The sequence below is a fragment of the Siphateles boraxobius genome, unplaced genomic scaffold (genome assembly GCF_051911475.1).
Source record: "Siphateles boraxobius isolate OS27281-9 unplaced genomic scaffold, OSU_SipBor_1 20, whole genome shotgun sequence".
Lineage (NCBI taxonomy): Eukaryota > Metazoa > Chordata > Actinopteri > Cypriniformes > Leuciscidae > Siphateles > Siphateles boraxobius.
In genome coordinates, this window is record NW_027508811.1 from 1,256,387 (window position 1) to 1,269,585 (window position 13,199).

At 43.7% G+C, this 13,199-nt stretch overlaps 1 protein-coding gene across 4 annotated transcripts in view; it reads right to left on the reverse strand.

The window, feature by feature from the left end:
* thada (THADA armadillo repeat containing) overlaps positions 1-13,199 on the reverse strand; it is a 123,806-nt gene that overhangs the window by 29,738 nt on the left and 80,869 nt on the right. For all 4 annotated transcript variants that reach the window (XM_077236380.1, XM_077236379.1, XM_077236378.1 and 1 more), the window contains exons 30-31: positions 7,790-7,902; positions 5,550-5,632 (exon numbers count right to left, since the gene is read on the reverse strand). In XM_077236380.1, the coding sequence (XP_077092495.1) occupies positions 5,550-5,632; positions 7,790-7,902 (196 nt within the window). The remainder of the gene's footprint in view (positions 1-5,549; positions 5,633-7,789; positions 7,903-13,199) is intronic.

Below are 13,199 nucleotides of genomic sequence, written 5' to 3' on the forward strand. Positions count from 1 at the left end.
CTTTAGATCAGTGTGTTTACTAATGTGCTATTTGTCCTATTTTCTTTTTCTTGGATTATGTTGTGTTGTAAATAAATCCAGACAATCTAAAAGCCATTCTTTTTTAATTTCTCCTCATTCTTTGTGCAAGACTCCTCATAATGATCGGGCCTGATAACACCTGATAGGCCATTAGGGGAGGGTCTTTGTCTTTCTCAGGTGTAAAATGCATTCATATTAATGAGAGATTCACGCCTCCTCGCATAAAGCTTTCTCACACAAAACACGTCATACAAATTGTAAATCAATATATTGTTTTATCTAAATGAGTATACAGGATGATTTTCACATAGTTTTGGAGCAAATATTCTAGGCTACGTGATACAATTTTCAAAAGTCTTGTGAAGAAATAATCACTATGGGTTTTATGACCTTATTTCAGTGACATTTGTTTTTTGTTTTTTCACAAACCACGCATAAACATTATTATCTTAAAAATACAAACGTTTACATACATGCTGCTGACATATTACTGTAGCACAGTTTGTGCTGAATACAATGAATAAGACTTTAGCAATGAAAATGTCACAAGTAACAGAAATAAGCACAAATGTCAGAGCATGTCAGAACACCTCAGACACCAGAGGGTTAACAAACACTTTTCCAGAATCTAAACGTTTTATATAACAACTCCCCACAGGTTCCAATAAATAAACCAAAAATGCCACAGCTATTCAGAGTGAGAGAATAGTGAAATGAAGTAAAAACAAAACTGTAGTGGGTCATAAGAGGAGTGATGGTAACCCTTTTTCAAGCCTTTAAACTCAGGCCAAGTACTCATTACCACAAAACAACACACGAGGAGAAAAACATCATTAACAAAGGGAGGGAGACGAGAACAAGTCAGTCATGAGACAGACTTTGGTTAACAATGCTGATTTATTTCCCTTTTACACCATGTCTGTTTTCCTCCAACACACAGAGACAGAAACACAGAACGGGGAAGAAAGAGGAAATGAGAGCGAAGAGGGTGTGCGGTGGAGAGAAAGGACGCTTTCGCTATGGCATTTATTAACATTGTTGGCCCTCTGGTGAGATGGAGGACCACTGTAATGATTACTCTCGGAAATGAAAGGCATTTCTCAGCAGGTCAGACTGTGGAAGATAATATGTGTGTGAGTTTGGAGACAGTAGTTCTAGGGATGTGCTGGAATCTTTATGAAAACCTAAACAGCCCAGTTAAACATCCAAGGCATTACATACAAACACACCCGCCACCTCAGCATGACTCAGAGAAAACAGTGGTTCCATCAATGCCACGACCACCAAGTCTCAGTGACCAGATTTTGCTCTCTCATAAAAATAGCAATGTTACAGTCACTGGTAATAGAAAATAAAGCCCATTGCAGTGAAATCAAACACTGGCAAAACACATACACAACCTGGAGAGGCTGTTCTCGTTTGAACCTCTCAGCTAAAAAAAAAAAAAAAATGCGTTTTTTGTTCCGAGTAGCACAAGTCAAATTTGATTTACAACAGTTAAATAAATTATAAGTTAGACCCAATATATTAGTCTACCTATAACTGTTGTGCTTTTTCCAGTGCAGGTGTTCGACTTGAAGCGGTGCTGCGCAGACCAATCGGTGTATCGTATGACATCAAAGGACCTTGAGAGCGATTAGATTAGACTTTCATTCTAAAAGTCTACATATGCACAAAAGCTAGAACCTGTGCAAAATTCCTTTTTAAATCCCAGTCAGCGGAAGATTGTACGTACATGCATCTCCACCCCGTCTCCTCCCCGAAATAACCATATATGGAGCTTAATACCTAGTTTTACTATGCATTTACTATGCATCTTTTTCCATGCATATTCCCATTGATGTGATACCAAGTTTAACAGTACAAGACATTAGGAAAATATGAGATACAGACTATATGCCGTCACATTACATTGCTTAAAATCATTCAATTTCCTTTCCTTTCCTTCTCTGAAAATACATTTCAGAGAAAAAAAAGACGAGTTATTCTCAATCTTTTCCACTGGCCAAATTGTATTTTTAATTGCTATAAGCAAATCAAATCTATGCAATTTTGCCTATAAGGTAAACATATTTTAGGATGTATATGTATTTTTAATAGAAACCGATACGTCTACTTATTTTTTGCAGTGTAAATAATTATCTGACTCAGCGTGTTACTGACTACATTTTAAAAATAAAACGTGCACATGTTACCGTTTCCTTCAAATTCTGTCCTTCAAATACAATGCTCTTTTTCATAATATTGTAAAGACGCAGGGAATGAGGGTGAGTAAAAATAGGGCTGGGTAATAAAACATACATACATACATGTATATATACATACATATATATATATATATGTATATAAATGATATATATATATCTATATATATACACAAATATATGTATATATATATATATATATACACTGTATACGTATATATATATATATATATATACACACACACATATATATATACACACACATATATGTGTGTGTGTGTGTGTGTGTGTGTGTGTATGTATAATCAGGTACATTATGTCAATTTTTCTTAAGGAACAAAGTCTCTCTAAATTAAAGCTGTGAACTATATATGAAACACTAAAATACTACAATAGAATACAATGCTACAATATTAAAGGTGCTCTAAGCGATGTCATTCGTTTTTTAGGCCGAAACATTTTGTGTCACATACAGCAAACATCTCCTCACTATCCGCCAGTCCCCTGAGTCTCTGTAGACAGCCCTGGCTTCACAAATGGCAACAAAAACAACCTGGTCCAACCTGGACCACGAAACATAACAAACAGTGTTCCAGCCAATAACCGAAATGAATGAATTGGGGGTGGGGGTTGGGGGGTTAGGAGGTTAGTGCGCGTGCAATGGAAGGGAGGGGACGGGATGAGGAAGAGGGAGGGTCGAGCTAGCCTCCGTTTTGTTTGACAATACTTCGAACGTCAACAAGAAGAATTCCAGACTATTACATTTATTTGCTATTTATTTTTAAATGCAATAAAAAAACCCTGAATTGCACACAAACATTTAAAACATTTGTTTAGTGAAGATTTGTTCACACATCAACAGAAAACAGCATAGGGAGATCGATAGAGATCGATCTTGGGATTTAAGAATCCAAACCGGTTCATAAAAATGAGAATAGATTAAAATCCAATTACTGATATTGTCAACCCTGCCCTAGTAAATGATTACATACATATCAGTCCCTTAAGTTATTCATAACACTTCCTCACTTTATATAAGATGGAACACTTTAATAATTATGTGAATTACAGTACTACAGCCCGAGTAACTTTACAACGCAAAAGTTGTTAAAGTACATGTGCAATCTTTTTTTTTTTAAGTGTTCAGATAGATTTTATGGTGCAGGAAAACAGTCGGCCGTCTGTACTCACTACAGTAGTAAACACAGTCCGATACACACAAGCGGCAACGTGCTCGAACACATGGATTTTACATCATGCTCTGCCATCATTACCCAAACTGTGAAAAACAAAACCCAGACGACTGAGGAACGTGCAGAGCAGATGTGAGCATGCTTTCCCACAGTGAACGACCCCTACGCTGCCAACCACCTACTGACGAGTGTGTGCACGTTAGCCACAATTTCTTCATTCACCCAGGAGATAGAAATATGGGGAATACAGTACAATTTGTGCCAAAATTATGGTTTTAATGGCCATCAGAGAGAGAGAATGTGTGTTGGTTGTATGTTGAGGGAGCATTTCTCATGCGGTAGTGTTTGATCCACACAGACTTGTAAACCCGTTCCTCTCATGCCCATCGCCAGTAAAAACACCATCACAATCTCTGCTTAGAGTCTCAGAGCCAAACTACTAAGAGCACTTGGCCTCAAACCCACCTAACACACACACACACACACACACACACACACACACACACACACACACACACACACACACACACACACACACACACACACACACACACACACACACACACACACACACACAGTGAGGAGTGCATTAGGATGGGAATGCATGCAAAAACTGCCCAGAAACTTTCCGCTCCTACTTAGTACCAAGACGAATGAAAAAGCAGATTGTTAAAGTCATTCTGTCAAGTTTGAAGTGTTAGTGACAAATTCTAATAATTTCTTCACTGAGGTTACAAACACCTGTGACCAGTGCACTTTAGATAGGAGACAGTGAGGGACATACAGACAGAAAATAAGAAAAAAAAGTGTGGGAGGGTGAATCACTTTATTTTAAGGTGTCTTTGTTACTGTGTAATAACTCAAATACCTACTATGTAATATTAACTTTATGTACTTATTATGGAATTAGGGTTAGTTGCTTGTAATTATGCATAATTTACTGTTATTAATATAGCATGTATTTGTAATATACAACAAGGGTCCTGTAAAATAAAGTGTTACTAAAATGAGGGCAATTTTTTAGGGAACATAAATATATATATATTTTATTACTTTTTTATTAAAATAAGTGAATTAAATATTAAATCAATAGTCAAAATGCCTTCCTCCACACAATGTCTCATTACCATGATGCGTCCATATGTTTTATTTATGTTTGGTAAAAGTTATGTTTAGTGTAACTCATTATCTTTAATGGCAATTCTCATAACTGTAATACATTAGGGTTAATGAATTACAGTAAATATGCTGTGATGTATATATATTGCTTCTTTGAATCCGTTTTTAAATTAAAATGTAAAGTTTTCTTTTCATTACAGTCATTAAAATGACATGCAAAACAATCATAATGTTCTTATCTTCATGGTTGCTCCAATGGCACATTACTTTCTTCTGGATAACAAAAAAAAAAATTCTGTATTTTGATGTTTCTCATACAAAGCTGTCATATGACCTCAGAAAACATGGAATATAGAGACTACTTTTATAGTTGTTGTTTTCTTTGTATTTTTTTAATATGCCAGCTCTTTTTTGTCATCTGCTTTCAAAGTACGGCAAAGAACAGCGTAAACATTCAGCAATCTCTTTTTGCGTTATCCAGAAGAAAATAAGACATGTGGCTTTGACAAAGTCTGTTGACAGTTTTTATTTATAGGTGATTCCTTAAACTGAGAGAGGAAAACACCAGACAGAGTGTAAAATGTAGAGATAGATGGAATACAATTTATGTTAAGAGAAATGAAAGGAAAGGTAGACAGAGATTAAAAGGGTGTTAAGACTGAGAGTACAGGGCAGAGTGTAAAAATAAATCTCTGCACAGCACAAGGTGTGTGTGTGTGTGTGTGTGTGTGTACCCATCGTTTGTTATGTAAGTGATGGTAGGTGGGTGGGATTGTAAGAGTATGCTTGTTTTAAAATGATAAACACCGCCACCATGCCCACATGTGTGCAACACATGGGGCCCGCAAACATGCAGGGGCCGCCCCTTTTAACTGGGTCACACGGGCACCATCCGTCAGAGACGCAGGCCTCTAGCACACTCAAAATAACACTCACTCAAGCACACCAAATTTACTTGGTAGATTTGGAAACAAGCACTTACTTTGCTAAATATGGTGTTTTGAGCTCTTACCTGACACAGGAACTGGAATACATCCACAAAGACAGCCCAGCAGGTCTAGAAACGCACCACGTGTTACCAGACACAAATTCCGCCTGTTAATTTGTGTGTGAGAGATTAAGTTTGATGATTATTTCATACTTCATAGCATTTCATTGCATTTGTACAGAAACAACACTTTATTTTTCAAGTGTTATATATACATGGTGCGATAAAAAAAAAAACAGATGGGATATTTGAAGGAAAATGTCAATTCAATTTTATAGTAGAAATTTAGGCAAATACAGAAAGTTTAATTCACATAAAATGAACAGTAAAAATACAGATTTTTTTGTTAGCATTTAAATAATTTTAACAATTAACTTAATTTATTAATAAAATTTACAGGCCCCAAGGTAGATAAGCTACTGTACATTTTGAACATATTTCAGCAAAACAATATTAATCCAATTACGGTTGGTCTCAGAAGGATCTCTAATGCATGATTTATGCCTAGGAGAACAATCACCATCTACTGTCAAAAAAGAGAAATCCATCCCGTCTGACCAGAAGTTTAGCTATATTAAAACAAAAGGCAAGGAAATTGGCATATGTGTCAAAACACTTTTGAGTCACTATATTATTGTCAAAGTGACTGATAATGCACTGATAATGCTGACTGCAATAGCGAGCAGTACAATTAAGTTCACACTGATTCTGAGGATAAAGCATCATATTTGCTGCCCATGGGCACAAAGGGAATTTAGGGCCCTGTATCTCACACCAACTGCAGGGTAACATTTGTGGGAGAGGGTGTATATGTTTGTGGATAGAAACTGTGGTGAGTATATGGAAGAGTAAATCAGTTGTGTGTGTGTGTGTGTACGCTCATGGGCATGGACGAGAACAAGAGGGCCAGTGTTTAGGGCTGACGTCAGTATTTCATCACTGAGATATTAATAACACAAACTCTCCAGCTCTTTGAATGCCTAGCTTCATCTTTTTGTGTCCCTCTGTTGCTCTTTAAACACAAATTATTACTCAGAATTCAACAAATTACCAAGCTAAGGATTATAGGGATATATGGTCAGATGTTTGGGATCTCTGTCAATTCACCTTTATCCCTCCATCTCCAGTTTCTCTTTCATTCTTCTGGCATTTAAATCTCTTCAATTCATATGTTTGGAAAGGTATACTACCATACTAGCCTTATTAGAAATGCAGTATGCAGTATGTACAAACTGTGAACATTTTCTGCATGGAGCAATTGGATAAACCTACTACATTTGCCAAATTGTGCAATATACAAGAGCATAATTCATGCCAGTATCCCAATATGCACTCAACTTCACACTCCCTTTCCAGTATTAGGAATAAATCAGAAACTACATAATTCATCTCCTTCTTGACTATTTGATTTAACTTCTGAAAGGTTAGTCATTTTACAGAAAACTGGGTTAAAAATAAAAATTATAATAATAATAAAATAACCAACCAACCATGTTGGTTTTAATGTCTATATAGCTCTTATGCATTTTTATTTAAGTTTTAGTTTAAGCTATTTTTGACATTAAGTTAAAAGTCCCCCTGTAGTCGATAATTTTATCCCTTAAAACTCCCCTGCTTCACGGCATAGTAATGATGATGTGCTAAGCCCGCCCTCACGTTGACGTGATTGGTTACACGTTAGTTTGTGACGTCAGAAACACCAGCGATTAAAAACTGTGTTCTTGAGACAGGCTTTGGTTCACTGCAGCTTTAAGTAGAAAATACTCAGCCATGGTGTTGACTTATGAATTTGCACATGGTTTGTCTGAAAGAATATTAAAAACACCACATAGACATACAAACAACACCACAACCTGATTAGGACACTACTCACTGAATGAAACACTACATAGCACTGTCATGAGACAATGTAGAATACAATTGTTTGAAATGTTTATTGTTGTATGCTGTTCCATCTTACTCAACTCTCCTAAAAATGTGTCTGGCTCATTAAGGAGTTTGTTATAAAGCATCAGTATGGATCAGTATCAAAGGGCACGTGGCCGTGTGACTCTTCCTGCAGCGCTGGGTCAGTAAGTAGAGAGCAACACGAGCTCAGAACACCGAGAGCTCAATTAATACACCAATGAGTTGCAATGTTATTTTGTAAAAGAATATTATTAGCAAAAGCCAAACCAAAAATTGCTTGTACGCACACTGTTTTTGCTAATATATATGCAAATAATGAAAGTGGTGACCAGTGTTTAAACCCTTACAGTACCCACCTTGTGGCGAGCCACAGCCGTGGAAAAATGGCACTGGAAAGGACACAGTCCTGCGTATTTTCTGACTGGGGTCTGTGTGTGTCCGTCAGGTAGGAACGCAACAACGACAGCACCTGAGTAGGAGATGGAACACCTTTAATATGAGAATAAGTTGGAGAGAAAGAGACAACATATACAGAAAAGCAAAACATATACAGAAGGATACTTAGCCAACCAAAGAGTTTAGACAGAAAGATATAAGACATAAATCAGATAGACATGAGATGGAAATCAAAGACAGATATCAGATCCATGAATCAGATATCAGAAAAATAAATAACAGGGATCAGACTGAGGAATCAGTAAGAGTTTAGAAAGAGATCAAAGAGAGAATTCAGAAGGATAATTCAGAGAGAGATCAGACAGGAGACATCTGACAGAATCAAAGAGTGGAACATAAAGGAATAATTTATCATATTTAGGGATTTATCGGCAACCATATCGGAAAATTTGGTTGATAAATTAAAGCTGATAAATAATGTATTATTTCCTTCAGCTGAGACACTTTTCACAATGCACTGTTCGCAATGATGGTTCTCTTACGATAGGTTCTCTCGTATTGCGTAAGTTTAGCTTACATTACGGGAAAGATTCATCTTCTCGAGATATTGAAGCCAAAAAATTATCCTTAATTTATTAAGTATTCATTGTCAACGCAGTGCAGCAGCTAGCAGACCTAGAGCAGGCCATCTCGCGTGCTCATTGGCTGCCCTGCGGGCAACTGCTGCAGCCTACCAGTGAGCCCGGCGTGACGTCACGCCCAATGAAGGGCGCCCGCGCCTTCATAGCGTCACAGCCCGCCGGAATGGGCGTGGCTTAGCGTATAAAAGTAGGGGCTGTAGGCTGACTTCCCTGATTTTTCATCTCTTCAGCAAGCTCTTCGCATCGCTGGATCTGAGAGAAGCCACCGCTGCCGCCGCACAGCGAACAGCCAGCTTAGGACAGCGCTGAGGAAGCCGGCGGTCTTCGCCACCTTCAGCCATCCGTACGAGCTACGCTATCCGGCAACGTATCCTTTACCTTGCTAACCTATTCTAAAAGAGCAGCGAGTGTCTTTTTAAAGATGACTCGCGCTTCCTGCGGCTTGTGTAGAGCCCCGCTCAGCGCCGGAGACCGCCACTTGATCTGCGCTCTCTGCCTGGGCCTGGAACATGCAGAGGTCGCACTAGCGTCCGGGGGCTGCTAGCTCTGTGAAGCGCTTCCGCTGTCGACCCTGCGGGCTCGACTCGAAGCCTTCAACACCGCAGCAGTCACTCCGCCCTCTGTGGGACCGCGCAGGAAGAAGCGCAGTTCCCTGAGACAGCCGGAACCTGTGGCCACAGCGACGCGCTCGCCGGAGAACCTCCCTCGAGCCTCGCTTTCGCCTTCGCCGCCCCCCCTCACCGACGCGCAGCTGCCGCTCACGAGCCTCACTGCCGTCGCATCTGAGGATGAGGCCGGGGGACACGCCACGAGAGACTGCTGCTCCATCCTGGCATCAGACAGCGAGGAATGGTCGCTTCACTCCGCCTCCTCGTCGATCCAGGAATCCACCCGTACCCGCGCTGGAGCTGATGCGGAACTGAGGCGCCTGCTGACGCAAGACTTCAGTCCCAGGCCTCCGCGTCGCTCTCCCAAGTGGACGGCGCCGCCGAGAAAGGGTACACGGCTATTCCCCCCCTGTGGAAGAGGCGGTCGCAGCACACCTTTGCCCGCCCTCTGCCAGATGGCGGTCACGGTCAGCCCTCGCGTCAAAAGCCTGCAGAGCCACTTCCGCCTTGGTCGGTCGCGCATATGCCGCCTCCGGCCAGGCCGCGTCTGCTCTCCACTCCATGGCTGTGCTACAGATCCTGCAAGCCGACCTCCTCCGTGAATGGGATGAGAAGGGCCGGGATCCAGCTGCGGTTACAGACCTGAGAAGTGCGACGGATCTCTCTCTCTCTCCGCGCCACTAAAACCGCAGCTCAAGCCATTGGATGTGCCATGGCCGCGTTGACTGTAACAGAGAGGCACCTCTGGTTGACGCTCGCGGATATGAGGGAAACTGAGCGAGCAACTTTCCTGAACGCGCCGCTCTCCCCCACTGGTCTCTTCGGCCCAGCGGTGAACGGGATCGTTGACCGTTTTTCTGAGGTACAGAAGACCACGCAGGCCATGAACCTCTTCCTGTCGCAACGCGAGAGACAAAAGCTAGCCTCCTGTGCGAGCCAGCGCCCAGCGTCCAGCACAGCCTCAGCCTTCGCAGCGATGTCAGGGCGGCCGCCCTAGGTCGCGCTCAGACAGCCGTCACAGACCGCCGCCCCCCAGAGGGCTTCGGCAGAAGATCACGCTGAAGTCTGAGCACGCAAAGCCCTCCTAACAAAGAGAGAGAAAAGACGTGCGTGTCCCGCTGGGGCCGGACCGCCGTCAAAGTTTATTTACCTGTCAGTCCCCTTCAAACAGGCTACTGCAGTGGTTCATTTAGCAGCCATCGAGCCGGTTTGTTCACCCTCTCGCCTGCACACAAATGCCGTTTTTACGGCGACCCAGAGAAATCTCAAAAAGAGTATAATGTCTGGTCCGGCTCACGCTGTCGGTGTTTTAAGTGTCGTGAAAGTGCCCACGCCCCAGTGTTCACCCCTACACACAAGCACCTCGAATCTCGTGTCACTCATAGAGCACACTCTCATAAAGCGCAGAAAAGCCGCTCGAGTGTTGAATGTAAGAAATGTGTCCACAGGTCTGTGCCCACTATCTGCCCGCTCTGTTACACGATCAAAAAAGCAGGTTATGAATGTAAGTCTCGTGCCCGCCATAGAGTGTTCACGCTTGCTAACACAAACCACCCCCCGGGCTCCGCCCGCACGTTTAAGTGTTATCACAAAACGCAGGGCATTAATAAGACGCTCCCCATCCATTATGATCGGGGCGTCAAATACACTTGTAAGTCTCGTGCCCGCGCACACACTTACAGGAAGCTTTTCCGCCCGTAGCGCGGCTCGCGCGTCAAAAAGTGAAAAAAAGAATGTTCCCCATCCCTTATGATTGGGACATCTTACATAAATCAGCCGGTTTCGGCTTTCAGCGAGCAGGCATTGCCCAGTACTGAGAGCGCGCGCGCCGCGCTTTCGGCTCCGGTTCAGTTTACAAGCCCGCAAATGGCGGCGATCTGAACCCGGAGGCCATTCGCCCCCTAGCGGCTCACATAGCTGTGTGGGAAACTATCCCAGTGATTTCAGAATAGGTGCTGAGCACAATAAAGCAGGGCTATACACTTCAATTCATTCGCCGTCCCCCGCGCTTTCAAAGCCCGGACCGCGACGATAGTGAATGCGTAAGTAGCACACCTACTTCACGCAGAAATAGCAGAGCATCTGCTGTGCAAAGGGGCTATAGAAAAGGTACCGTCTTCTCTGAGCGAGTCAGGTTTTTACAGCCGATATTTTCTCATACCCAAGAAGGACTGGGCCTTCAGACCTATCCTAGATCTGAGACACTTGAACATGATGCTTACGACCAGGAAAATCCTCGCGCACGTTCGCCTGAGGGACTGGTTTATTTCTCTAGATCTGAAGGATTTTCAGATTCAGATAATACCCCGTCACAGGCAATTTTTGAGATTCACCTTTGACCGGTCAGGTATATCAATACAACGTCCTGCCGTTCGGCCTGTCCCTAGCACCCCGTACATTTACGAAGTGCATGGACGCGGCGCTCGCCCCCCTGAGAAGTCAGGGGCTGCGAATAATGAACTATCTGGACGATTGGCTGATATTGGCACAGTCAGAGACAGAACTGCTATCTCACAGAAAAGTGCTTCTCAGTCACCTGGAAAGCTTGGGTCTCACGGTCAACTGGAACAAGAGCTCATTACTGCCCAGCCAGTCAATTTCCTTTTTAAGAATAGAACTGGACTCGGTGACCATGACGGTTCGTTTATCGACACAGCGCGCGCGCCGTGTTCTCCACCTAGCCGCATCTTTCCAGAAGGGCAGCTTTCTCCCTTTGAAAACATTTCAAAGGATGTTGGGCTGTATGGCATCAGCTGGGCCTACTGTGCATGCGCCCGCTCCAACGCTGGTTGAATGCTCGCGCGTCCCGCCTAGCCTGGGTTTCTGGCAGCCAGAAAATCAGAGTGACTCAGACCTGCATAGCGGCTCTGCAGCCCTGGTTAGTAGCCGACTGGTACCAGCAGGGAGTGATGATGGGAACCATCTCTTATCGGAAAGTCATTTCGACAGACGCATCCAACTCGGGTTGGGGCGCGCTGTTCGAGGGCATACCGGTCTTCGGCCTGTGGTCAGACCAAGAGAAGTGTTTTCACATAAACTGTCTGGAAATGATAGCGGTCGAGAACTTCCTTCCGTTCATACAGGACCAACATGTTCTTGTTCATGTTCATGTTCCGCTCGAACAACATGTCTGTGGTATCCTATGTAAACCGTCAGGGCGGTGTCAGATCCAGAAATCTCTGCAATCTGACGGAACGCCTCCTTATTTGGTCTCAGATGCACCTGCGTTCGCTGAGGGCGGCGCATGTGCCTGGCCATTTGAACGACGGCCCAGACAAACTGTCCAGGGACAATGTTCCCCCAGGGGAATGGTCCCTGCACCCCCAAACGGTCCAGAAGCTGTGGCGCCTATTCGGCAGAGCGGAAGTCGACCTATTTGCGTCAAGACAACGCTCAATGCCCGACGTTCTTCTCGAAGGACGAGGACGCGCTGGCCCAGGTTTGGCCCAGCCTCCCGCTATAAGCTTTCCCTCCGGTCTCTCTTTTACCACAGGTGATCAAGAGAATCAGGGAAACGCGCCACTCGGTGCTCCTCATAGCCCCGCATTGGGATAATCAGATTTGGTTCCCGGAACTAGCACGGCTGTCACTTACAGCTCCGTGGCCGATTCCGGTGAGGGCAGATCTTCTCTCTCAGGATCGCGGCGCAATCTGGCAGCCCCATCCAGAGCGCTGGTCTCTGCATGCATGGTTGATCAACGGGTACTCGTTGCCCTGCCAGAAGGAGTGATGAACAGGATCACGCAGTCTAGAGCTCCTTCCACGAGAAGGCTCTACGTGTCTAAATGGTCGGAGTTCTCCGGATGGTGCACCGACAGAGGTCTGGACCCACGGACATGCGGGGTTCGCAGAATCGACGCACGGCCAGTCACTGGGAAGACATGAGTTGGTCATCCGCTTCCTTAGAGGAGCTAGAAGGATGAACCCGCCGCGCCCCCCGTAGGTTCCTATGTGGGATCTTTCATTGGTCCTCGAGGCCCTGAAAGCCTTTCCATTTGAACCACTAGACACCGTGGGGTTGAAGTATCTATCACTGAAAACCGTCTTTCTGACTGCACTGTCGTCAGTAAAACGTGTGGGGGACCTGCATGCGCGTTCTGTCAGTGCGTCGTGTCTTGAGT